General features: G+C 40.0%; 1 protein-coding gene across 3 annotated transcripts in view; it reads left to right on the top strand.

Annotated features, from left to right (window-relative positions):
* The window catches only part of COG3 (component of oligomeric golgi complex 3), an 80,249-nt gene extending 59,666 nt beyond the window's left edge, over positions 1–20,583 (top strand). Inside the window, exons 20-23 of one of the 3 annotated variants that reach the window (XM_004376595.2) lie at positions 5,566–5,641; positions 10,376–10,503; positions 11,764–11,862; positions 18,501–20,583. In XM_004376595.2, the coding sequence (XP_004376652.1) occupies positions 5,566–5,641; positions 10,376–10,503; positions 11,764–11,862; positions 18,501–18,530 (333 nt within the window). In that variant the 3' untranslated portion in view covers positions 18,531–20,583. Of the gene's footprint in view, positions 1–5,565; positions 5,642–10,375; positions 10,504–11,763; positions 12,370–18,500 lie in introns of those variants that run through there. The other 2 variants (XM_023731594.1, XM_023731596.1) reach the window with 2 other exon arrangements.
* Positions 20,584–23,836: the final 3,253 nt, after the last annotated feature.

Here is a 23,836-nt window from a genome sequence, read left to right as displayed (position 1 = left end):
TAGATTGCAATATATATTTTTGGGAGAGCATTCACATTAATATTAGCTGGAAGTATTGTAAATGGATGTTCTACAATAACAGAGCAGCAGAACGAATCTTCTGAAATAAGCAAATGGTTATAATGAAATCTAGGATTAAAGGGTCCCTGCCTAGTTTTCTGGGGCCCTGGTGACAGTGGTTAAGAGCTCGGCTGCTAACTAAAAGGTCGGCAGTTCGAATCCACCAGCTGCTCCTTGGAAACCCTATGGGGCAGTTCTACTCTGTCGTATAAGGTAGCTGTGAGTCGGAATCGACTCGACAGCAGTGGGTGCTGTTTTTTCTAGAAATCAAAGGAATAAAAATTCACTGATATAGTTGTCCTAGTTGACCTTAGTATAAGTTTGATAAATCAGGTACAACTCTGCCATTGTGCGTTTTGGAAGACCTATACACTATGAACCTTTTAAAAGGAATTACAGGTTTATGTAGAATATATTTATTCAAGTCTAAGTTATATAACAGTTCTCTGTAGACCATGCTGCATGTCTATCATGGGGACCTCTTTTTACAGTCCCTTCATTATAGGATTGGGAAGGGGGAAGGAAGACCTTGCCTCTAATCATCATAGCGAGGTCAGTCTTATCCTATCCTGATCAGTCTTGTGCTGCCCCTGCTCAGATCACTCACACTTGCCTCACTTTTTCTCTTTCAACCCGGGTACCTTACTGCTCCTCATTGAGTTTTTAATCAAAATATTTAGTGGATACTACAGCTTAGAGGATTGAGCAACTCTTTATATTGTCTTATTCTAAATTCAGGTCCCTTCTCCTGTCCTGTTGGCATAGAGAGAGAGTCAGAGACAAAGATAGATACCTACACACACACACACACACACACACACACACACACACACACACACACACACACACACACACACACACACACACAAAATATAAGCTCTAGAGTTCACACAAATATATGTGATCATTTAAAACATTATTTCTTAGAAAATTTGTGAAAAACATTTTTCAGTTTTTACCTTGTGAGCATTAACTAATGTTCTGAATAGCAGGAAAAAGAGTAAAAGATTTTAAAACTGTACAATGATTTTCTTTAAATGTGAACCTCAGCATTATTATCTGCAAATGCAGAATCTTTTGCATTATTATCTGCAAATGCCTCTTGTTGTAGTTGGCATTTTATAAGACAGCTAGTACTTGTAATTTTATAAATGATTGCAAGAAAAACAACATCCATAGGTACAGAAAGGAAACAGTAATTCATCTTTCATTTGGTTGTATGTTTGAAGGTCTCAGTATTTACCAGTTGGACTTAAGCCTCATCAGCAAAATATCGTCAGCTTGTTTCTAAGTTTGGACTGATTTTTCACATACATGGGTTGACTTAATAAAGTAAACCATGTTAGTGTATAGAGAACGTTTTTGGATTGTTAGAAGACTTACTTTTGAGCCCAAGGACTCAGTGTGGTTCTGATTCCCTTTACCTGCTATAAATTGGCCTTTTTTGTTTATGTGACTCCTTTTTGTTTATGAGCCTTCTTTAGGCTCTCCTTTTTGAGATACTTTATTTTCATTATTTCTTACCACACCCTGGTACCTAGAGTAAGTAAAGCATTCATTTCACAGATTGAGGATCTGAAGCTTTGTAGAGTGACCCAGTAGATCTGCGATAAACGTTTCTACCATGTCTCAATCTGTCTTGTATAAACATCCTGCCTGACTTTTGTTATAACTAATGGTCTTTCTTGAGAAAAATAAAATACTAGAAGAACATGTATGTGCTATTGCCTCTTTTCCTGCCCCTGGAAAAATAACCTTTTCTCTAGCTATTTGTATGGCCCTTGGGAATGTAATATTGTAGAGAGGGGGAGCTACATATGAAAACATTTGGGTCAGATTATTTTCTATCATACTGCAAAAACCACTGCTCCTTTTTTTATTGTTACAGAATTTCATTCTGCTGAATATTGCTTGAAACAAACTCTTCAGTAGGACTAGAAAGATAGTGGGGTATAGTAGAAAGAGCAAAGAATTTAGAGTCCGGAAAGCTGGGTGCTAGATGCTTTTCTGTCACCTCCTAACTAAAATTTTAGGCAAGTCACTTAATTTCTCCAAGCCTTGGTTATCTTAGTTTGCTAGTGCTGCCTAGCCACAAGTGAGTGGCTTTAAAGAACAGGAATTTATTTTCTCACAGTTTTGGAGGCTAGGAGTCCTAATTTAGGACGTTGGCAGGGCTAGTCTCTTTCTCTGTCTCTCTCTGTCAGCTCTAGTGGGAAGATCCTTGTCTCTTTCAGCTTCTGTAGCCCGGGGTATTTCTTGTCATTCCTTGGCTGCATTTAGATGTATCTTCAGATGACATTTGTCTTTCCCTTGTGTGTGTCTCTGTCTGTTTTCTGTTTTTCTAAGAGACAACTCAGACGAGATCAGATTTAGGACCCACCCTACTCTGGTACGGCCTCAATAACATGGCACAAGAAATGCCCTCTGCCCATACAGGGTTACATCTTCAGGTACAGGGGTTAGGGTGTCAACATGTCTTTTTGGGGGACACGATTCAGTCCATAACACTAGGTTCTCTACTCTCTGCAATGGAGATAGCTATTGCATTTGTCCTCCCTACTTACGGTTATTATGAGGACCAAAATAAAATTATAAATTTAAATATGAAGTACTGCAGAAATATTATTTGATAGTAAAGTATGACAAGTTTAAGGGGAAAAATCTGAATTAAGACATTTCAAAGGAAGTATCGTAAGTTCTTGGCTCTTAACCGAAAGGTTGGTCATTCAGGTCCACCCAGAGGCGCCTCAGAAGAAAGGCCTACCAATCTGCTTCCAAAAGATCATAGCCATTGAAAACCCTGTGGAGCACAGTTCTGCTGTGATACGTATTCGGTCCCCATGAGTCAAAATCAACTAGACAACTGTTTTTTTTTTTTTCCTAGCTAAGCTGAAAGTGTTTGCCCTCAGTGGGCCCAGTTTGTTAAAAACTTAAATTTGTATCTAGCAGTATTAATTTTCTTTCAAGCAGTTTGCTAAAATATTGCAAATTTGTTCTTAATGTTCCCTTTGAAGTGTTATTAATTTCCTTGGCAACACTATACATTTTTTCTTGATATAGTACTTGTGATAGAATTTGACCTATAATGTCTGCTCTCAAGGAGTTATAACCTAATGGGAAATCAAGATAGAAAAAATATGTAAACATTAAGACGTATACAACAATGTAAATTTTGTATACATTATCCAAATAATTACAGTAACACTTTGTGAGAAAATAGGTCTGTATTCATCCTATAGAGTTTAAAAAAGAATGATAGGTCTAATTAGGGAAAACTTTTAAAGAAAATCCTATTTAAAGTTTGAATTAAGGGTGAGTAAATTATCTGGTTAGTAAATACAGATGACTATTCAAGTTTGTATTCGTTTTTAATATAAAGAAATTGTAAACAGCCTAAGTATATATTGTTATGAGATTGGTTACGTTCTGGAATGATCAGTGGAATGACAGGCGGCTATTACTGTTGGAACATAACTGGTGTACATGGAAGAATGTCCAAAATATAGATTTAAGGGGAGGCAAAACGTTTGCAGAACAATATGTTCCCATTTTTCTAAATTTATACGTACTAGTATATTTATATATTTACAGTGGAAAATATTTGGGATAATATGCACTAAAGTTGAGCATTGGTTTTCTTCTAGCCTTGTCTAATCAATCTCTAGTCATGTGTATGATTCACTTTTAAAAGGTGAATCTCACAGTAAAAATAAAGACTGGGAAGTGAGGACAGGAGGAAAGGGATGATTTTAAATACATGGGGCAGCATGAGTAAAGGCCTACCATGATCCAAGAGTATAAACTTGGTAGAAATAGAGCTGGGGGGATCTGAGCCCATCCTCTAAGATATCTCATGGTCTTCTTTGTGAAAAATCTGAAGGCTGGTGCTCAGGTTTTCTAATGAGACTTTCCAGTTGAGGCTGAGGGCATAGCCTGGACCTTTTCCGTACAACAATTTGTTTTTAAAAAATGCTATGTGCTGTTTCTGGCCCCCCTCTCCCAGCCAGTCCTTACTCTCATGGGAATTTGCCACCTCAAGTACAGTGTTTCCCCAAGCAGCTGAATGCACCACTGTGAGTTGGAGTGATGCTGAGGAATTGAGACAGATGACTAGGTGTGAATGTTTGTGAGACCACTAGAAGGTGGGACTCCAGGTCTAGGTCTGGAGCACTAGTTGGTCAGGTGTCCCTTTTGATGCTTTTACAAAATCGGGTTTGTTCGTTTGTTTTAATGACATTCTGTCTATGACATAATAAGAAATGGGACCTTCTAGGTGTGTGAAGTAGATTTTGTCCTGCTAGGGTGATGTTTTTCTAGTACATGTGATAATAATTTAGTATCAACACAGCAGTGGACTTAAAGAGAGACCTGTTTTATGCTGACATTTCTCTAGAGCTTCATTTTTATCTTTTTACTCTCAGATGTTTCAGGCAGAATGTTTCAGGCCATTGGTAATGGTTGTTTTAAAAGGCAGTATATGCCAGTATATATACTCTTGAAAAATTCTCCCAAGAAATCACAGAAGAGGTTTTGCTAAAAAGTTTATTGGCCTAAAAAGTTTCCTGAATACAAGCAAACACTTTGAGGGACAGAGTAACAGGGGTAGGGGTCTGGGGACCATGCTTTCAGGGGACATCTAGGTCAATTGGCATAACGAAGCTTATTAAGAAAATGTTCTGCATCCTACTTTGGTGAGTGGCGTCTGGGGTCTTAAAAGCTTGCAACCGGCCGTCTAAGACGCATCAGTTGGTCCCAACCACCTGGAGTAAAGGAGAATGAAGAACACCAAAGACACAAGGAAAGTATTAGTCCAAGAGACAGAAAGGGCCACATAAACCAGAGACTTCATTAGCCTGAGACCAGAAGAACTAGATGGTGCCCGGCTACCATCAATGACTGCCTTGACAGGCAACACAACAGAGAGTCCCGATGGAGCAGGAGAAAGGTGGGGTGCAGAACTCAAATTCTAGTAAGAACACTAGACTTAATGGTCTGTCTGAGACTGGAGGAACCCCGGAAAGCATGGCTCTTGGATTCTCTATCAGCCCAGAACTAAAACAGTCTCTGAGACCAACTCTTCAGATAGGGATTGGACTGGACTGTGGGACATAAAGTTATACTCGTGAGGAGTGTGCCTCTTAGCTCAAGTAGATAGAAGAGACTAAACAGGCAGCTTCTGTCCAGAGGTGAGATGGGAAGGCAGAGAGGGTTAGGAGCTGGTTGAATGGACATGGGGAATCAGAGGTGGAAAGGAGTGTGCTGTCACAGTATGGGGAGAGCAGTTAGGGTCACGTAACAATGTATGTATAAATTTTTGTATGGAAAAAAAAATTTTCTTGGCTGTAAAAGATTATGACGTCTTTTTTTTTTTTTTTTACATTTTACACATTTGATTATCACTATGTTTAATAGGTTCAGATGGTATTTTACAGCCTTTGAGAGCAGTACTGGTTTAATTTGTCATTGGTGAAATGGAAATTTTTTTTTTTTTCTCTCCTCTACCAGGTTTCAGCATTAAAAACAATGGCCAGTCAGGGAGGTCCCAAGTATACTCTCTCACAGCAGCCTTGGGCACAACCAGGTATTCAGATTTGACTGTTTCGGCTTTCTTTTTTAGGATGTTGGTTAATTTGCGTTTACATAGTCCTTGCTCTGAACACTGGGAGTTGGTTTCCTGTTCACTTTGGGGTATTAAGGTCTGGATTCATGCATGATTCAGTTTGGAGCTGACATATGTCCTAATTGGCCAGCACTACTTGCATTTTAGCAAGCAGTCCAAAGAAGGAATAAAAAAAAAAATAAAAATTACCTAGTTAAAAATGAAATGTGGCACAACTGGAATGGAATGAATGAGAATGATGATGACACACTGTGAAAAATGTAACCAATACTACTGTATAATTTGTGTAGAAATTTTTAAATGGGAACCTAATTTGCTGTGTAAACTTTCATCTTAAACACAATAAAATATTATTTAAAAAATAAAACTTTAAAAGAAAATATGGCTTAGATAGAGACCCTTTGAGTCTGCTGGTTTTTACGTACCCACTTTCATTGTGTTAGAGCTTTGATGAAAATACTGTATTTGACTGGATGAAATTATGGAGTGCTCCTGTTGTCAAGTATTAGCTGAATAAATGTTGGGCCATTATTTTGTTCCACATTTTATGCAAGTTACCTCGTCTGTTTATTAACGTTTTAGAGTGTTTGAAAAAAATTGTAAGAATTGAGGTATTGGTTGGGAATTGGCAGGCATTATTATTCCTTGATTGCTGATTGGCAGAAAAGCCTGAGATGGTTCAGCCTTACTCTTTGCTAAATGTACTGTTTTTGTGCTAGAGGTTTTTTTAAATAATAGATATTAACATTTAAAATTATGATTAACATTGTGGGCTATTTTTGGTACATTCTGTGACATTTTAAGTTGCCATCAAATTAGAATAAGTCATTTTGTGAGATTAACATTTCTGGTCATCCACTGGCCCATATAGTGACGTGGCTTCTTTGAAACTAAAAAGGACAAAATGGTGAAAGAATCAGTGCCTTAATTATTGGTGGAGCTGGGTCCAGCTTGAGGGCTGCTCTTTGCTCATAGTGAGAGACCAAAGACTGATTCTGGCTTAGCAGCTGTGGAACGTTGACTGTCTACAGGCACCTCATCTGGAATCTGCTTTTTAATACTATTGTTTGTCTGTGACTGTATTATTATGTATTAAATGTCAGGTATTCATTTTCTTTGGGAAAAAGCCTTGAAGCCATTCTAAGGCTCTCCAAAATTTTGTCACTGTTAATGCCTCAGGCTAATTTGAAGATGAGCTGAGAAGTTCAAAGAGTAGCTGTGTATCTCTTAGGAAGATTTTTAAATGTACAGATTATCAGTTGTATTTTAAAGGAAGACAAGATTTCAGAGATTCATCTTCTGAATTTGCTGATGTCAGTACAAGTTTGCATTGATTTTTTTATTGCAAATGAATTTTGTGATATGCACAAGATCTTTTGTTTTCTGTGATGGAGATAGTGAATGTTCTACTGTCTTTATTAAACATTGGTATTGGTGTATGAGCTGAGGAGCCTGAGTCGCATAAGCACTTTGCAGTCGGCTGCTAACCTAAAAGTTGGCAGTTCACACCCACACAGCAGCTCCATGGAAGAAAGACCTGGTGATCTTTTTCTGTAAAGATTACAGCCAAGAAAACCCTCTGGTGCTATTTTACTCTGTAATACATGGGGTCACCATGAGTCAGAATCAACTCAACGGTAATGGATTTGGTTTGGTTTTTTATGAGATTAAAATTTCAACTACATCTTCTAAAAGACAGTGAGTGCACTTGATGCAGTACATGCTGTCAGAAGACAGAAAACCAGATTCTTTTATTGAGAATACTGGAGGTTCTAATCATGGTCTGCCATAGTGCTAACAACCTATTCAGCTATTCTTCTCACAATCAAGAAGCAAATTTTTCAGCCATAACTCAGCATGGTTCTTAAAGGATGATGATGTTTGGATTAATATGAGCGTTTTGGCTCAAGGTTTCAGTTACTTATAAGGGTTATTTAGAAATAGGAGCTGATTTTTATTTTGTACTTTTATGTAAATGAAACTCTTGGATGCAATAAATCTTAAAATAGGCAGAAGCCAGCAAATAGGCAGAGGCATATTTAGTACAGCTAAGCCTGGGGGCTGGATGCATAATTCACGTATTGCTCTTTCCCCTTTCCCTTCAAAATAGTGGCCATCGTTTTCTCAAGTGAAGTCCTAACAGAACTCTCAGTATTAGGTGCATCCTGTGCTTAAGCGTTGTGAGAACTGTCATTAGGAAAGCAGGAGGCGATAGAAGGAAACTGACAAAAGGACTTGAGATGCAGACTGAAGCAGGGCCATGTGTTTTGTCATCGAACCATTTTCATTTCTTTCTAAGAGATCTTGATGGATGTAACAGTGACAGTTCAGTTTACCTAGTTGTTGTGTCTTCTGGCCCATTCAGCCACAGTGGAGGTGGAGCTGGTTTTTCTTAATCTGTGATACATGAAATCCATACTTACATGTCAAAGAAATTTATTGGCTCTTGAGGTGGAAGCATCAAGGACAATCTAGGGGCTGTCTTTGGCCTCTCTGTTCTAGAAGCCCAGGGCTCCTGGTGTACGCAGACTTGATCAGTTTCTCTGGGATCATCTCATCATTAACTCCAAGGAGAGTGAGTTCTAAGTTAGGATGCCAATTTGTTAATTTACTCGGGAGAATCTACCTTCGCAGGAGGACCCTGAGGACTGGTTCACTAGCCTGCATGCTCACTTTCTGATTTTCATGGAGTCTAAAAACTAACTTAGTAATCCTGGAATTGTGTTTAGTGATGATATAGTAAGTAGAGTCCATGGAATTGAAGTGTCTTTGGGGAGCTTTCATCTATTTCATGGAAGATAAGCAGTGTCTAGATTGTTCCACAAGCAGTTCCTGGATTTTTCTCTTTTCGTGAGAATATTGGCACTTTCTTACCCTGTTCTGCCACAGCCCTCCTCATTCAAAACAAACAAAACATTTGCTTGGTATAAAATTGAAACCATGGAAATTAGCCCTTTTCTCAAAGGTAATTACCAACAACAGTTTCTTTCCCAAAATTGTTTGTGCATATACTTGCATAAAACCAAACCAAATCTACTGCCATTGAGTCAATTCTGACTCACAGCGACCCTGTAGTACAGAGTAGAACTGCCCCATAAGATTTCCAAGGCTGTAATCTTTATGGAAGCAGACTGCCACATCTTTCTCCCATGGAGTGGCTCATGGGTTTGAACTGCAGACCTTTAGGTTAGCAGCTAAGCATTTTACCACTTTGCCACCAAGGCTCCTTATATACTAGCATATATGGACTTAAAAAAAAATGTTACAGAAAAGAGATTGTGCTAAATACCTTGCTTTTTTTTGCTTATGTATCATAGAGCTCTTTATATATTAGCATATCTAGCTCTACCCATTTTATTTAACAGAGGCATAGAATTGTATCACTATATCATGATTTCTTTAATAATTCTCCTGTTAGTGGTTATTTATTATGTTCAGTTTTTGTTTTTCTATATACTCTACACACATATCTTGGTATTTTGTGAGTATATCCATGGGGTGAATTTCTAGCAGTGGAAGTGTTAAGTATGAGAAGAATACGTATATTTAAAATATTGTTGGATGTTGCCTAATATTCCTCCCAGGAGGGTGAACCAGTTACACTCCCATCAGCAGCAGGTGAGGGTGCTGTTACCCCACACTCTTGCCAAGCATGGTGTAAAATTGGCATGCTGGAGTTGTCTGACCTCCTCTAGCTTCACAAGGGGGAAGGAGAATCAAGATCAACAGCCCAAGGCTGATTCCTATGAGGCGGTGGTCACACATGCCTCCTCTCTTCAGCTTTTTAGCAATTTTAACATCAGCCTTCCCTCTCCAAGTTGACACAAAACCTTAACTATCACAGGTACCATACACCTTACTTGCATTAGCAACAAGCTGTCCAATCCCCTTGGTGGGCCACAAGCACCTTATTTGCATAGTTCCACCCAATCATTGTGTGGGAGTAACTAAGATCATGGCTATAGAAGGGCCATATTAAGTAATTTAAGGCACCACATATAGCTATCTTCAATCTTGGTAGTTTTTACCAATCTCAAAATGTCTCATTGTTTAATTTGCATTTCTTTAATTATGAATGAGGTGGAGTATCTATGAATATATTAATCAGCCTTTTAAATATTTCATACTGATTTCTGTGTAGCTACTTGAGACACTACATATTACATAGTTAATTGTTAAAAATTTCTGGAATCTATTCTCTTGGTGCTAAACAGTATAAGAAAGTAACAGATGGATATTTAGATTCCCCTTAGCTATGTGTGGGTATTTTCTGAATGACCTTAGCAAGCATCTTAGAGAGCATCTCTTAGTGTTTGGGGGTCAGTTCTGCCATGAATAAGCTGATTTATTATGAAGTAATTCTTACTAGTATCTCTCTGAAAATCACTTTAAAAAAAAAAAAAAAACCCAAACATTATCTCTTATCTTCAAATTCCAAAGGCCCCAGTAACAGCCCCTAGGAGTGTGTTGAAGCATGCTGAGGGAGTTCTTCAGCAGCCTTAGCCCTTGCGAGGAGAATTTTATATATAGTAGTTGTATAATGAACGCTTATAGGGCTTGTGATTGAACTAGATAAATAAACAAGGAAAATGAAAGAAATTCTTTGGGGAAATAAAGAGTCCTTCTCCCCTCTGAATTAAAATGGAAATGTGTCTGCTCTTCTTTGTGACACTAACGAGGTTAATTTCTTTCCAGCAAAGGTCAGTGACCTTGTGTCAAGTGCCTATAAGACAATAAAAGCAAAGCTGCCTTTGACCTTGAGAAGTATGTCACTGTACCTATCCAATAAAGACACTGAATTCATCTTGTTTAAGCCTGTTAGGGTGAGTATCATGATAATGTATTTGAATGTTGACTAATCTCTTCAAACGTTCTTGCCACATGTACACACCGTTTTCCTCTTCCTAGAGACATTTTAAAATGTTGGTGTACTGTTAGTGAAGTTGATTAACAATCCCTGTGATTCTTGAGAGGTTATAACACCTGTATCAGTCTGATTTTATATGTATATGTATAAAATCAGAGGGAATGATTTAAGGAGAGAGAGAAACCTGTGAAAGCCAGAACTCGAAGGGATTGTCTTGCAAATTTTTCACCTTTGACAGGGTGCAGTCTTATCACTTTTCTGTTGCTCGTTTTAGTGGAAAATATTTCAGTTTTTCTTCTCTTAACAGGTTTCTGCCTTACACAGGTTCCGGCTTCCACAGGTTTTACACACACACACACGCACGCACGCATGCACACACACAGACAAAACCGAAAAACCAAACCCATTGCCGTCAAGTCAATTCTGACTTATAGCTACCTCACAGGACAGAGTAGAACTGTCCCATAGGACGGGATCATAGGGTTCCCAAGGAGCAGCTGGTGGATTTTTCCAACTGCCAACCGTTTGGTTAGCAGTCGAGCTCTTAATGTGCCACCAGGGCTCTATCTGTAAATGTACATATATGTTTTTTGCCACCTTCACTTTGTCAGTTGACTCAATGGCAACGGGTTTTCACTTTGTCTTAAGTTTTCAATATGTTGTCTTTCAAAGCAGAAATTAGCAAATAAATAATCTAACCCTCACGTTGGATTTGGTCCAACACTTGGGTGAGCAGCGTTTCAGGAATTATACCCCACTTTACTGGGGAGTTGTGGAAATAAAGGGTGTGTGGCGGCCCCCAAGGGATTAAATGTCAGAGCAGAGTTAGGACTCATAACTTCCAGTTCTGTGTTGAACTCACATTTTTAGCCAAGGCTTTGGTTGATTTTTAAACTACATTTTATGTGTCTGGGAACTTTATTATCTTTTGTGTAAGAAATTGGGGCTAAAGGCTCTTATTATTCTCTGGGGGCATAGGGCTTGCTAGAGTTTAGTTTCCAATAAGTATTATCTGACAGATCTTAGTTAGGTAATGCTAGCTTCTGATATATTGAGTGCAGATTATGTGTCTTTAGTAATCCCATGAGAGATACGTTTTCTCTAATTGTTTTGGCAAATTTCATTATGATTTCACATTCTTAATGCTTTTTGTTTAAGACAACTGTTTATGTTTTCAGCTACTCATTTAATATGATTTCTTCTTATTCTTCCTAAGAATAATATTCAGCAAGTCTTCCAGAAGATCCATGCTCTGTTAAAGGAAGAGTTCAGCCCTGAAGATACGCAGATCATAGCTTGTCCTTCCATGGAACAGGTAATCCATAGACTGAAGACCCTGGTTACTTTTTTTCCCACCTTGGTTGTTTTATTTGGGTGGTAATGTCTTTGAGTAACCTTGTTTTTATTTTTAATTTTAAAATTGCACATTATTTGATCCTGACGGGCAAGAATTTAGACTTTGAGCTTCTGTAGAAATGGTGCGGTGGCGTCAGAGATCCTCTCACTTCACGAGGTGGAAGAATCATCAGCAACAGCCCAAGGCTGATTCCTGTGAGGTGAAGGTCAAACATACCTCCACCCTCCAACCTTTTTACCAATGCTGACATCAGTCGTCCTGCCCACAGCGCTCCCTACTTGTCTGCTGGGTTCAGTAATTCATTGCAGTGGCCACACACAACTCACAGACCATACTCACAGTTATTATTAGGGAAGTAACAGGTCACAGTTCAGGATAAGCAACAACTCAGGATACAGTTCTTTGGTCAGGACGGTCTCTCCGCTGTTTCTCGGACAGTTTCTTGGCCCCTTGGCCTGGCCTCTGCCCTGCTTGGTAAGTATTACAAATCTCTTTAGCTCCGCTAGTAAGTGACCAGAGGCACCCCACTCCGTCAGTAAGCCTCGGCCTGAAGGCACTCAGCTCTCCCGCTCCATGGGTTGGCACACCCACTTTAACTGCCTTGTTCCATGGGCCAGGAAGTCCACCGTGCCATGTTGTGCTGGTCTCCTCGTTCTGCTGCCACCATTTCTCTGCCACTGCTTCTCACTGTCTCATGCTGTCTCTGGTGTTACAGCTCTCTCTTTCTGTCTCCTGGGTCTAAGAGGTTCTAAATGCAAGGATCCCAACTCTTCTTTATTAGTGGTAGTGAGGTCCCCACTTCCTGCCTCTGGGATGGCAAAACTGACCAATCTCCTTCTTGGGGTTTTGTACATTTTATTTGCATGGTCCCATCTCCACAAGGGTGCCATGCACCTTATTTGCATTATAAGCAATGCTGTCCAGTCCCCTTGCTGGGCCACAAGCACCTTATTTGCATCGTCCCACCCAGTCATTTTGTAGGAGTCGCAAGACTATGGCGAGAAAGGCCACATAAAAGCGATTCATCACACCACAGTTGCTCTCTCTGACTTTTTGGGGATTGCTTCATAATTTTCAACTTTTTAAAATCCCTTCTATAACTGATACTGAAAATTGCTGTGTTTCAGATAAATGAACTGTTTGTGAAAGACTCACAGTGGTATTTAGGTAGCTGAACATTTTTATTTTAAATATGCGTAATAAGAGGACCAAATTTTAAATGGAAAAAGTAAGTTATTTTAGGGATTAGAATAGATGTCAGAACTGTTTCTGTTTTATTTCTTCATTTTAAAGTAAAAAAAAAGACTGAATATAGAGCTCAGTTTGTGTTTACTATCATTCATTTATTCAGTTCGGCCAGCAAATTCTTAGTAAGCACCTACTGTGTGTTAGGGGAGCCCTGGTGGCACAGTGGTTAAGCATTTGGCTATCAACCAAAAGGTCGGCAGTTGAAATCCACCAGCTCCTCCTTGGAAACCCTGTGGGGCAGTTCTCCTCTGTCCTGTAGGGTCACTATGAGTTGAAATTGACTCGACGCCAAAAGGTTTAGTTTTTGTTTTTTTTTCAGTGTTAGGAGGAAGGAGCCCTGGTGGCTTAGTGGTGAAACCACTCAGCTGCTAACGGAGAGGTCGCGGTTCAAACCCACTAGCCATTCCGCAGGAGAAAGATATGGCAGTCTGCTTCTGTAAAGATGGCAGCCTTGTAAACCCAGTGGGGCAGTTCTACTGTGTCCTATAGGGTTGCTATAAGTCGAAATTGACTTGATGGCAGTGGGTTTGGTTTTTGGGTTACGTATTAAGAAGAGTCCCTGGGTTGTGGTGCAAACGGTTAAGTGTCTGCTGCTAACTGAAGGGTTGTAGCTTCAAATTCACCCAGGGGCACCTTGAAAGAAAGGCCTGGCGATGTACTTCTGAAAAATTAGCCATTGAAAACCCTGTGGAGACCAGTTTTACTCTGACACACATGGGGTCTCCATGAGTTGGAGTTAACTTGATGGCAACAGCCCCCGCCCCATATGTATATATTAGCCTGCTTTGGAAGATATTTTATTTGTGATTTTTAGTTCAGTGTAGTTTAGAAGTTTAGTATATGGTAAGTGATATAAGTTCTCAACTGTAATACAAGATAGAGTGTTAATAGGTGTCATAAGAGAGGACGAACAGAATGCTTTATGGATGAGGGGGACTGGAGAAGATTTGCAAAGAATAGGTCGCAGTTATGTTAGATCTTAAGAATGAATGGTACTTTTAACAGTTTGAAAGGCATTTCAGTTAGGGGTAGACTGAGTGAAGCTTGGAGATGGGAGAATGAAGGGCTTGTTCAGGGAACTACCCAGATGGGCAAGAACATAAACCTGGAGTTGTAGGTTGGGTTTTCCAGAGCAGACATTGAGATGGATTTTGCAAGGTATTTATTAAAGATCAATGCATGTAAAAGAAGGGGGGTGGAAATAGGATTGGGCAGAGAAAGAAGCTGAACTGTGGTGCAGGCTGAGGAAAGCACCAGCCAACCTGATAGTGAGCTCTGGAGCGCGTATGGCCTGTCAGAGCAGCCTGTGCCAGGCCGAGTGGGCCAGATGTTTGTGCCCCTGCTATGTCAGCCATGAACCTAGGTTACCCTCTAGGGAGGCAGCTCTCTGCAGCCGAGGCAGACCCTACAGGAGCTGATGGCTGGAGCTCTCTGCTGCCCATGCTCCTTGCAGCTGGGCGGCGTCCTCTCTTGAAGGGATCTCTGGGTGGGCATCTCTCTACCCCACCTGATTTGTGCTCCTGACTGCAGTTAGGCATCTCCATCATTTTCTTATCCCTCTGTAACCTCTAACGTAGGTCATTGTGTTTAAAAAATCTTTTCTAATCCACGTAAGAAATATGTTTTATGTTGTAACTGAGTACACACGTGCATTGATTCACTCATTCACACTTTTTTTCCAAGTGCTTACTGTATGCCAGTCACTTTTTTAGATGCTGTAAGGCTTTGGCTTTTGCCCTGAGTGAGATGAAACACTGTTGGAGGGTTTGAGTAGAGAAGTGATTGATAATAACGCACTTCTGTTTCGAGAGCATCGCCCTGGTTACTGGGTTGCAGGTAGACTGGAAGAGTAAGCGTGGAAGCAAGGAAGCCAGTTAGGAGGCTGTTGCAGTGGTCCAGGAGTTCCTTGTGGTCTGATTTGGGGCAGAATTGACTGATAAATTGGTATAGGGTGTGAGAGGGGAATCAAAGACGGATTCTAAGGATTTGGGCCTGAGCAGTGAAAGAATGATGCAATTTCTGGTGGTGAGAAAACTCCAGGAGTAGGTTTGCGAGGTGGGGGCATGACCAGGAGTTCAGTTTTGGCTGTGTTAAGTTTGACATGTCTTTTAGACGTCTGGATGAACATTTTGAGAAGGTGTTTGGATAGATGAGACAGGTGATCAGGGAGCTAGCTGGGCTGAAGACGTACGTGTGTAAGTTGTGAGCATTTGGTGGTATTTAAAGCCATGAGGCTGGGTGAGATTACCAAGACAGTGAATGCAGATAAAGAAGGCTGAGGACAGACCTGGGGTACTCAACAGTAAGGAGTCAGGGAGATGAGGAGAAACCCACCCACAAAAGACATTGAGAAGGAGTGGCCAGGAGATGAAACGAAAATCAAGACATGGTTGTATCCTGGAAACCAGGAGAAGAACGTGCTTTAAAGAGAAGGGAGTGATCAACTTCTCCAATGCGGGAGGATAGAACAAGTGTGGTGGGGACTGAGAATTGATCACTGTGTGGAACAGCACAAAGGTCTGTGGTGACTTTGAGTAGAGAACTCTGGGGAGAGTGGTAGGTTGCTGAAAGCCTGATTGGGGTAACTAGGGAATCGGAAGAGAAGAACTGGAGACAGTGAGTGAAGGTAAGTCTTCTGAGGAGTTTAACTGTAATAGGGGGGAGAACAATGGGTGGCAGTTGGAGGGGAAATGGGGTCATTTATTTATTTTTGCTAAAGATAATTCATACACCATAAATTCACCCTTTCAAAGTATACACTTCAGTGGTTTTTAGTATATTTACAGAGTTGTTCAACCATCACCACTACCTGATTCCAGAACATTTTCATTACCCCAATAAGAAACCCCATACCAATTAGCAAATTCCCACTGCCCTCTCCCTGTAGCCCCTGGCAACCATTTAATCAACCTTTTCCCTCTATGGATTTGCTGATTCTGGATATTCATATAAATGGAATTAGATAATATATCGTCCTTTGTGTCTGGCTTCTTGCAGTTACCATGTTTTCAGGGTTCATCCATGATGTAGTGTGTATCAGTACTTCATTCTTTTTTATGGCTGAATAATATTCATTTGTGTGGATAAGTGAGTCTTTTTTTTAAAGACTTCGCTGCAGTTCTAGGGTTGTACAGGCAAAATATTTTATTATAAAGTCATTTGGAATAATTATTTTCTGTGTGGTTAAACCACTAACTTGATATAAAGTTAGGTTTGTTTTCAAAATTTAGAGTTTTTCCCCATTTTCATTTAATTTTGTTTTCTAATTATGTGAAATATTTACATGGTTCCCAAGTCAGAATTATAGAACAAAATAAATTTGGAAAAGTCTTTCTTCTGTTTCCAGTTCTGTCCACCAGCCTTTTTTCTCCCTCCTCCTGTAGATACAGGGTTGCTATGAGTCAGAATCAACTCGATGGCAATGGGTTTGGTTTTTTTTGGTTCCTCTAGATAACTATTTTTATTAGTTATTAGAGTGTCCTTTCTCACCCACCCCCTTTAATTTTTTTTATGATGGGGGAAAATATATGTTCGAATATTCATAGGGAAGATCCAAAGAAAGGGGAAAATTGTCCGTGAGCAGAGAAGAGAGGATGGAATTTCAGGAGCCGATGGAGGGATGGAGCTTTTGCTGAGCACATGGGGGCCCAGTCCTGGGAAAAGGAGAGAACACCAAGGGAACTCATGGAGGCTCTCACCTGACTGCTTCAGATCCTTTGGGAAATAAGAACCAGCGCATCCCTGAGAGCAAGGAGGGGAGCAGGTGTTAGAGATTTGAGGAGGAGGCTCAGTTGAGTTTAGTGGTTATGAGTTCAAGGGAGACCATTCAGCTGAGTGTCTGATTTTTCCTTCCAGTTGTACTTGCGCGAACGCAGATGTAGCGTTGAGGGAGAGCTGTGTTTCCTCGGGTGGTTTTGGCAGGATGGTACAAGGGACAGCAGGGTGGGGGCAAGGGAGTTAGTGTCGACGTAAGGGAGTGATTACAGTGATTGGCCACAGACTTTACGGTGGATGAGGAGGAGCATGATGACAAGAGGGGGCTGAGGAAGTGCAGGGTAGGAGGGCCCTGAGATTATAAATCCTGCTGGAGTCAGAAGATCATTGAAGTTCCCTATGGAAGGGGTGATAAGTGGTGGTGATCAGAGTGAGGTGCTTGGAAGTGAGATTATGGCAGGGGGTGTTGCAGTTATGGGTAATGTTAAGGTCTAGGGTATGCCCATGGGCGTGGGTGCCAGAGGTAGGGTGAGAGATGGGATTATTGACGGAAAGGTGCCATAGACTGAGAGGCCTAGATGGGAAGGGTTATCTATCTGGATGTTGAAATCATCAAGAATTACGGCAGGAGTAGTGTTGGAAGAGAGTGAGGTAGTGTGCTCTGAGTTCTTCAGGAAATGCAGGGTGGGGTGAGGCCACACGGTTAGATTCAGGTTTTATATTTTTAGCAGGAAAAAAACAGAGGTGATTTTGAGTCCCTCTCATTGGCAGGTGTCAATTATAAAAGGGACTCTGAGGGAGTTATTTTGATTACCAAAACAGTTTGTATTTATAGAAAGGACACTGCCAGGTTGACTTAGCTGCCAGTCTCCAGGGCCTGGGTGGCAGATGCGAGGTGCAGGCTGCCATTCTGTCCAGTCCATGGTGAATTTCTCCCGGGTCCCCAAGCCAGGCTCCGGCGCCATGGCCCCCCTTTGCAGTTAGTGTGTGAGGTGAAACCCATTTGTCATATCTGTTCTTGCGCATTTTAAAACGTCCCTTAGAAACTTCATTTTACACACAACTCTTTCCCAAACACACTCTGCATAGAAAAAGATAGAATTTGTTATTTAGATATATTTCGGTCACTGGTCAGTGTCTGTATATGTTTTTTTCTGTCATCCTCCTTGGGTCGAAATGACTGAGGACATAGAGATGGTGACTGCACAGTGGAATGTCACTCCAGCGGGGCCTGCACAGTGCTCAGTACCCAGAAGCAGCCCAGCACTGCTGCGTCCAGTTTATGCTTTACAGCCGTGTTTAAAACCAGACCAGTTGCCGTCAAGTCAGCTCTGACTCATAGTGACTCCATCTGTCAGAGTAGAACCATGCTCCATAGGGTTTTCATGGCTGTGATCTTCCAGTAGATTGCCAGGCCTTTCTTCCAAGGTGCCTCTGGGTGGATTCGGACTGCCAACTTTTGGGTAGTAGCTGAGTGCTTAACCATTTACACCACCCAGGGACTCCACAGCCATGTTTACTGGTCCCTTAATGACCTTAAACTTCTCTCATTCTGTCTTTTGAGGATCAAAACAACTTTCTTGATTATGGTATTCCACAGCAGACCCAACATAACCTTTCACTTTGCTTTTCAGCTGAACCTACTGCTGTCGGGTTCTAAATAACCAGGCCAGTCGGCTGTACGTGTAAGCAGTGTGTCCAGTAGGAGCAGCTGGGAAGTCTTGCCGCCTGCAGGACATTGAGGAATTGTATGTGGAAGCGTCCCTGAGAGCCACACCAGCCTGCTGCTCAGTGCTGACTGCAGAGTGTTAAGCAAAGTGTTAAGAAGATCGATGTTTCCCTTTTTAAAAATATCAAAATGCCAAAGACTAACCTTTGAGTGGTGGTAACTGCCTCATTTAAATGTTGACCAGAAATGGAAGTGTTTAGGAGGTAACCGCGGTGGGCTTGCAGGGAGATGGCTGTCACCAAAGTGTGCAGTGAAAACCGTTAAAGTAGTATTGTAATTCAAGCAGAGATGGGCTTCACAGAAACACAGCTTGTCAGAAGGCTGCTAAGAGTAAGGGTTGCTAAAACATGAAATACTGCAATACTTTCCACCACTGAGCATTCCACAGTGACTATGTCTTTTTACTTCCAGAACTGTTTATTTCTACACTATATTTAATGCAGTGTTTTCTCCTATCATTTTGAATTTAGTTTGGAGTAAATTGGATGCTTCGGAGAACACATTCTGCTTTCCTGGGAATTCAGGCTGTTATCTTTCTTTATGTTTAATGTGAGGTAGTTTAAAGACCCAAGGGCCTCGTAGAAGGTCCCGGAATCTCTACTCCTTCAGTTGCTTAGGTGCAGAATGTTCAAAAGCAGAGAGCTGCAGCCTCCTCATGAAGAGGTATGTGCAGTATCTTTAATGAGAATCTTCGTGGTACAATAGCCAGTGTCTGTGAGTGGGGAGTTATCAGTTAAGGTGTCTCAGATCTGGCACTAGAGAGCGGGGAGCCTGGTGAATAGTGGATCTCATGATGAAGCTTAGGGTTACCAGCCTCTGTACACTGCCTTCGGCGTTAACAGTTCTTTGAAAAGGGAACACTTTCATGTCCCATGTCTTCAGCTGGCTGTGCTTCATCCCAAACTTTTCGGATTTCCAGTCCTGTTAGAGCAGAATACATTTTCCTGACAAAGATAAGGATGATGAGAGCCAAATGCCCACACCTTAAACCTACCACACCGTGTCAGGGATCATGAAATAAATTATGCACATTTACGACTGCCTACAAATACCTGTTTCCTGATGGGATTGTTTTTGCCTCCAACGTTACAGTAAACGTAGCCTGTCTTCTTTGGTTCAAAAAGAATTGTGAGTTGTTTCAACACTAGTCTGGCAGTGGGGCACTGCCAGGGGCTTGGCGGTGGGGCAGAGGGCCTGGTGGTGCATTCGGTGCCTGTCACTCTCCACAGTGACGCGAGCAGTGTGGTTCACACCCTCCAATGGACTGTTCCCTGATGTGTAGATGGGTTATGCGTCCGATGTCTGGCATTTCTAACTGGTCAGTTGTTCCCCAAGTCAGTTTCAATTGGTGATGGATGTTACTTAATAGAGCTTACTACTCTCTATATCCGGAAGCTAGATGGTAAATAGGGTCCATACTCATTCTCTGAAATGAAAGGAACGAATGAAGAAGATTGTACTTATTCTACTTACTGTTTTAAATACATGTTTAATGACAGACTGGAAAGATCCAGTTCTATGTATTATATGTATATTTTATTTTTAAATAGCCTTTCCAAAGAAATGAGGGCACAATTGTTGTACAGTACTGTGACTCATCAAATTTGATGTACAGAGCAGAGTGTGTTGCTAAGGACAGAAATATATAATGGCACTCGTTCTTGTGTTTTGACTTTTTTATTTCTGAGACACTCAAACACTTTACACAGTGCTAATAACTAAGTAGATGATAGTGATCCAGTTGTTTGCTAAATGATTATTTGTTTAAATCTGTACAGTTTCAAGTGTTTACTTATACAAAGAGTGTACATACTTTAAAAAATTAATTTAAAATGCTTTATATTATTTGGCTAGAAATTGCTGTTTTTCATAAATGAATTTTTTTAAAAATAAAGATTTTTGCTTCCTAGTTTGTCCTCACGTGTCTATTCTCTGTGTGGATCCTTTTTTTTTTTTTTCAAATTGAAAATTTTATGGAGAAATTACAGATTGACATGCAATTATAAGAAATACAGAGAGATCACATTTCCCCCAACAGTTAACATTTTGGAAAACTGTAGTATAATAACACAAGCCAGGTGTTTTGTAGTTTTCTTTGTATAGGTCTTTTACATCCCTGATTAGATTTATTCCTAAGAATTTTATTTTTTAGGAGCTATTACAAATGGTATTGATTTTCTGATTTCCTTTTCATCGTTCTCTTTATTGGTGTATAGGAGTCTGACTGATTTTTGAATGTTTATCTGGTATCCTGCTACTCTACTGAATCTTTCTATTAGTTCCAGTAGTTTTCTCGTGGAGGCTTTAGGATTTTCTATGTATAGTATCATATCATCCACAAACAGGGACAGTTTAACTTCTGTTACCAATTCAGATGCTCTTTGTTTCTTTTTCTTGCCTTATTGCTCTGGCTAGGACTTCCAGCACAATGTTAAATAGGAGTGGAGATAAAGGGCATCATTGTCTTGTTCCTGTTCTCAAGGGGAATGTTTTTAGCCTCTCTCCATTAGGAATGATGTTGGCTGTCGGTTTTGCATAGATGCCCCTTATTGTGTTGAGAAATTTCCCTTCTGTACCTATTTTATTGAGAGTTTTTATCAGGAATGGGTGTTGGACTTTGTCGAATGCCTTTTTTGCATCAGTTGAGATGATCATGTGATTCTTTTCTTTATGTGGAGGATTACATTGATTTTCTAATGTTGAACCATCCTTGCATACCTGGTATGAATCCTACTTGGTCATGGTGTTATTCTTTTGATATGATGCTGAATTCTATTGGCTAGAATTTTTTTGAGAATTTTTGCGTCTGTATTTATGAGAGATAGTGGTCTGTAATTTTCTTTTTTTGTGGCATCTTGCCTTGTTTTGGTATCAGGGTTATGCTGGCTTCATAGAATGAATTTGGAAGTGTCACTTCCTTTTCTATGTTCTGAAATAATTTGAGTAGTACTGGTATAAGGTCTTCTCTGAATGTTTGGTAGAATTCTCCAGTGAAGCCATCTGGGCCAGGGCTTTTTTTTGTTGGGAGTTTTTTTTTTTATTACCTTTTCAATCTCTTCTCTTGTTATGGGTCTGTTCAGATTTTCAACATCACTTTGTGGTAGTTTGGTTAGGTATTGTGTTTCTAGATATTTCTGTATTTCTTCTAGGTTTTCAAATTTGTTGGAGTATAGTTTTTCATAATACTTTGTTATGGTCCTTTTTATTTCAGTTGGGTCTGTTGTAATGTCCCAGATTTTATTTCTTATTTGGGTTATTTGCGTCCTCTCCTGTTTTCCTTTTGTCAGTCTGGCCAGTGGTTTGTTGATTTTGTTGATCCTTTTAAAGAACCAACTTTTGGTTTTGTTGATTGTTTCTTTTGTTTTTCTATTCTCGATTTCATTTATTTCTGCTCTGATCTTTATTATTTCCTTTCTTCTAGTGGCTGTGGGCTTTTTTTGCTGTTCTCTTTCTATTTGTTCAAGTTGTATAATTAATGTTTTGATTTTGTCCCTTCCTTCTTTTTTGATGTGTTGATATAGCTCTATTGCTATAAATTGCCTCTGAGGACTGCCTTCGCTGTGTCCCATAGGTTTTGGTATGATGGGTTTTCATTCTCTTTTGAGTCTAGGAAATTTTTTTATTCCATCTCTGATTTCTTCTATTACCCAGTGATGTGTAAGCAGGGTGTTATTCAGTTTCCATGTAATTTTTTTTTCTTTGCTCTTCCTGTTAATTTCTACCTTGATGGCGTTGTGGTCAGAGAAGATACTTTGTATTATCTCAGCATTTTGGATCTTGTTGAGGATTGCTCTGTGGCCTAAGGTGGTCTACTTCTGAAGAACGTTCCATGTGCATTAGAAAAGGATGTTTACTTTGCAGCTGTTGGATGGAGTATTCTATATATGTCTATGAGGTCAAGTTGGGTGATTGTGCCCTTTAGGTCTTCTGTATCTTTGTTGAATTTCTTTCTAGATGTTCTGTCCTTTACCGAGAGTGGTGTGTTTGAAGTATCCTACTATTATTGTGGAACTGTCAATTTCTCTTTTCAGTGCTGTTAGAGTTTGTCTTATGTGTTTGGGAGCCCTGTCATTGGGTGCGTAGATGTTTATTATGGTTATGTCTTCATGATGGATTGTCCCCTTTAAAATTATATAGTGTCCTTCTTTGTCTTTTATGGTGGATTTTGTTTTTAAAGTCTATTTTATCTGAGATTAGTATTGCCACTCCTGCTCTTTTTTGGTAGCTGTTTGCTGGATATATTTTTTTCCATCCTTTGATTTTTAATAAATTTACATCTTTGTTTCTAAGGTGTGTCTCTTGTAGATGGCATATTGATGGATCCTGTTTTTTTAATCCATTCTGTCATTGTCTCTTTATGGGTACCTTTAGGCCATTTACATTCAGTGTAATTATTGATGGGTGTGAGTTTATTGCTGTCATTTTGTAGCGCCTTTTTTTTGTGGTGCTGTTTTCTTTGTTCCTCTTACTCTCATGTGCTGAATTCCTTTTGTTTGTGGATTTTTTTTCATTTGTTTTTGTAGGTTTTTTTTTTTTTTACTGAGACTTTGTTTTTCTTCTTTATTTTGATGACTAGGTTTAACTTTCTTTGTGGTTACCTTGAAATTTATCCTTATCTTCCTAGGCTTGAACCAGTCTGTTATTACTTGGTATAGCCTTGCCTTCCTCTCCATTAGAAGGTTCTATACCTACACCATTTATTTCCTCTTTTTGTTCTGATGTTGTTGTCATTTACAGATTAACCTCTCTGGTTCCCTGTTGTAATTCTTTTGGTTTTGTATAGTCCTTGAGAGTTCATTTCCTAGGTTGGTATCTGGCTGGTATGATCGTGCGTCCTGGATTCAGCCTGTGGTCTGATGTTGTTTGTTCTCAGATTGAAGGGCTCCCTTTAATAATTCTTGTAAGTTTGGTTTGGTTTTTACATAGTCCCTTAATTTCTGTTTATCTGTAAATGTCCTAATTTCACCATCATATTTGAACAAGAGTTTTGCAGGATATATTATTCTTGGCTGGCAGTTTTTTCTTTCAAGGTTTTATATATGTCATCCCATTGCCTTCTTGCCTGCATGGTTTCTTGCCGAGTGATCTGAGTTTAGTCTTATTGTTTCTCCTCTGTATGTGACTTTTTGTTTTTCTCGAGCAGCTCTTAGGATTCTTTGTCTTTGGTTTTAGCGAGTGTGATTATGATATGCCTTGGTGATTTTCTTTTGGGGTCTATCCTATATGGGGTTCGTTGAGCTT

This window comes from Trichechus manatus, unplaced genomic scaffold (assembly GCF_000243295.1).
Source record: "Trichechus manatus latirostris isolate Lorelei unplaced genomic scaffold, TriManLat1.0 scaffold00044, whole genome shotgun sequence".
NCBI lineage: Eukaryota > Metazoa > Chordata > Mammalia > Sirenia > Trichechidae > Trichechus > Trichechus manatus.
Note: the sequence above shows the minus strand (reverse complement) of the source record. Positions and strands in the feature narration are given on the sequence as shown.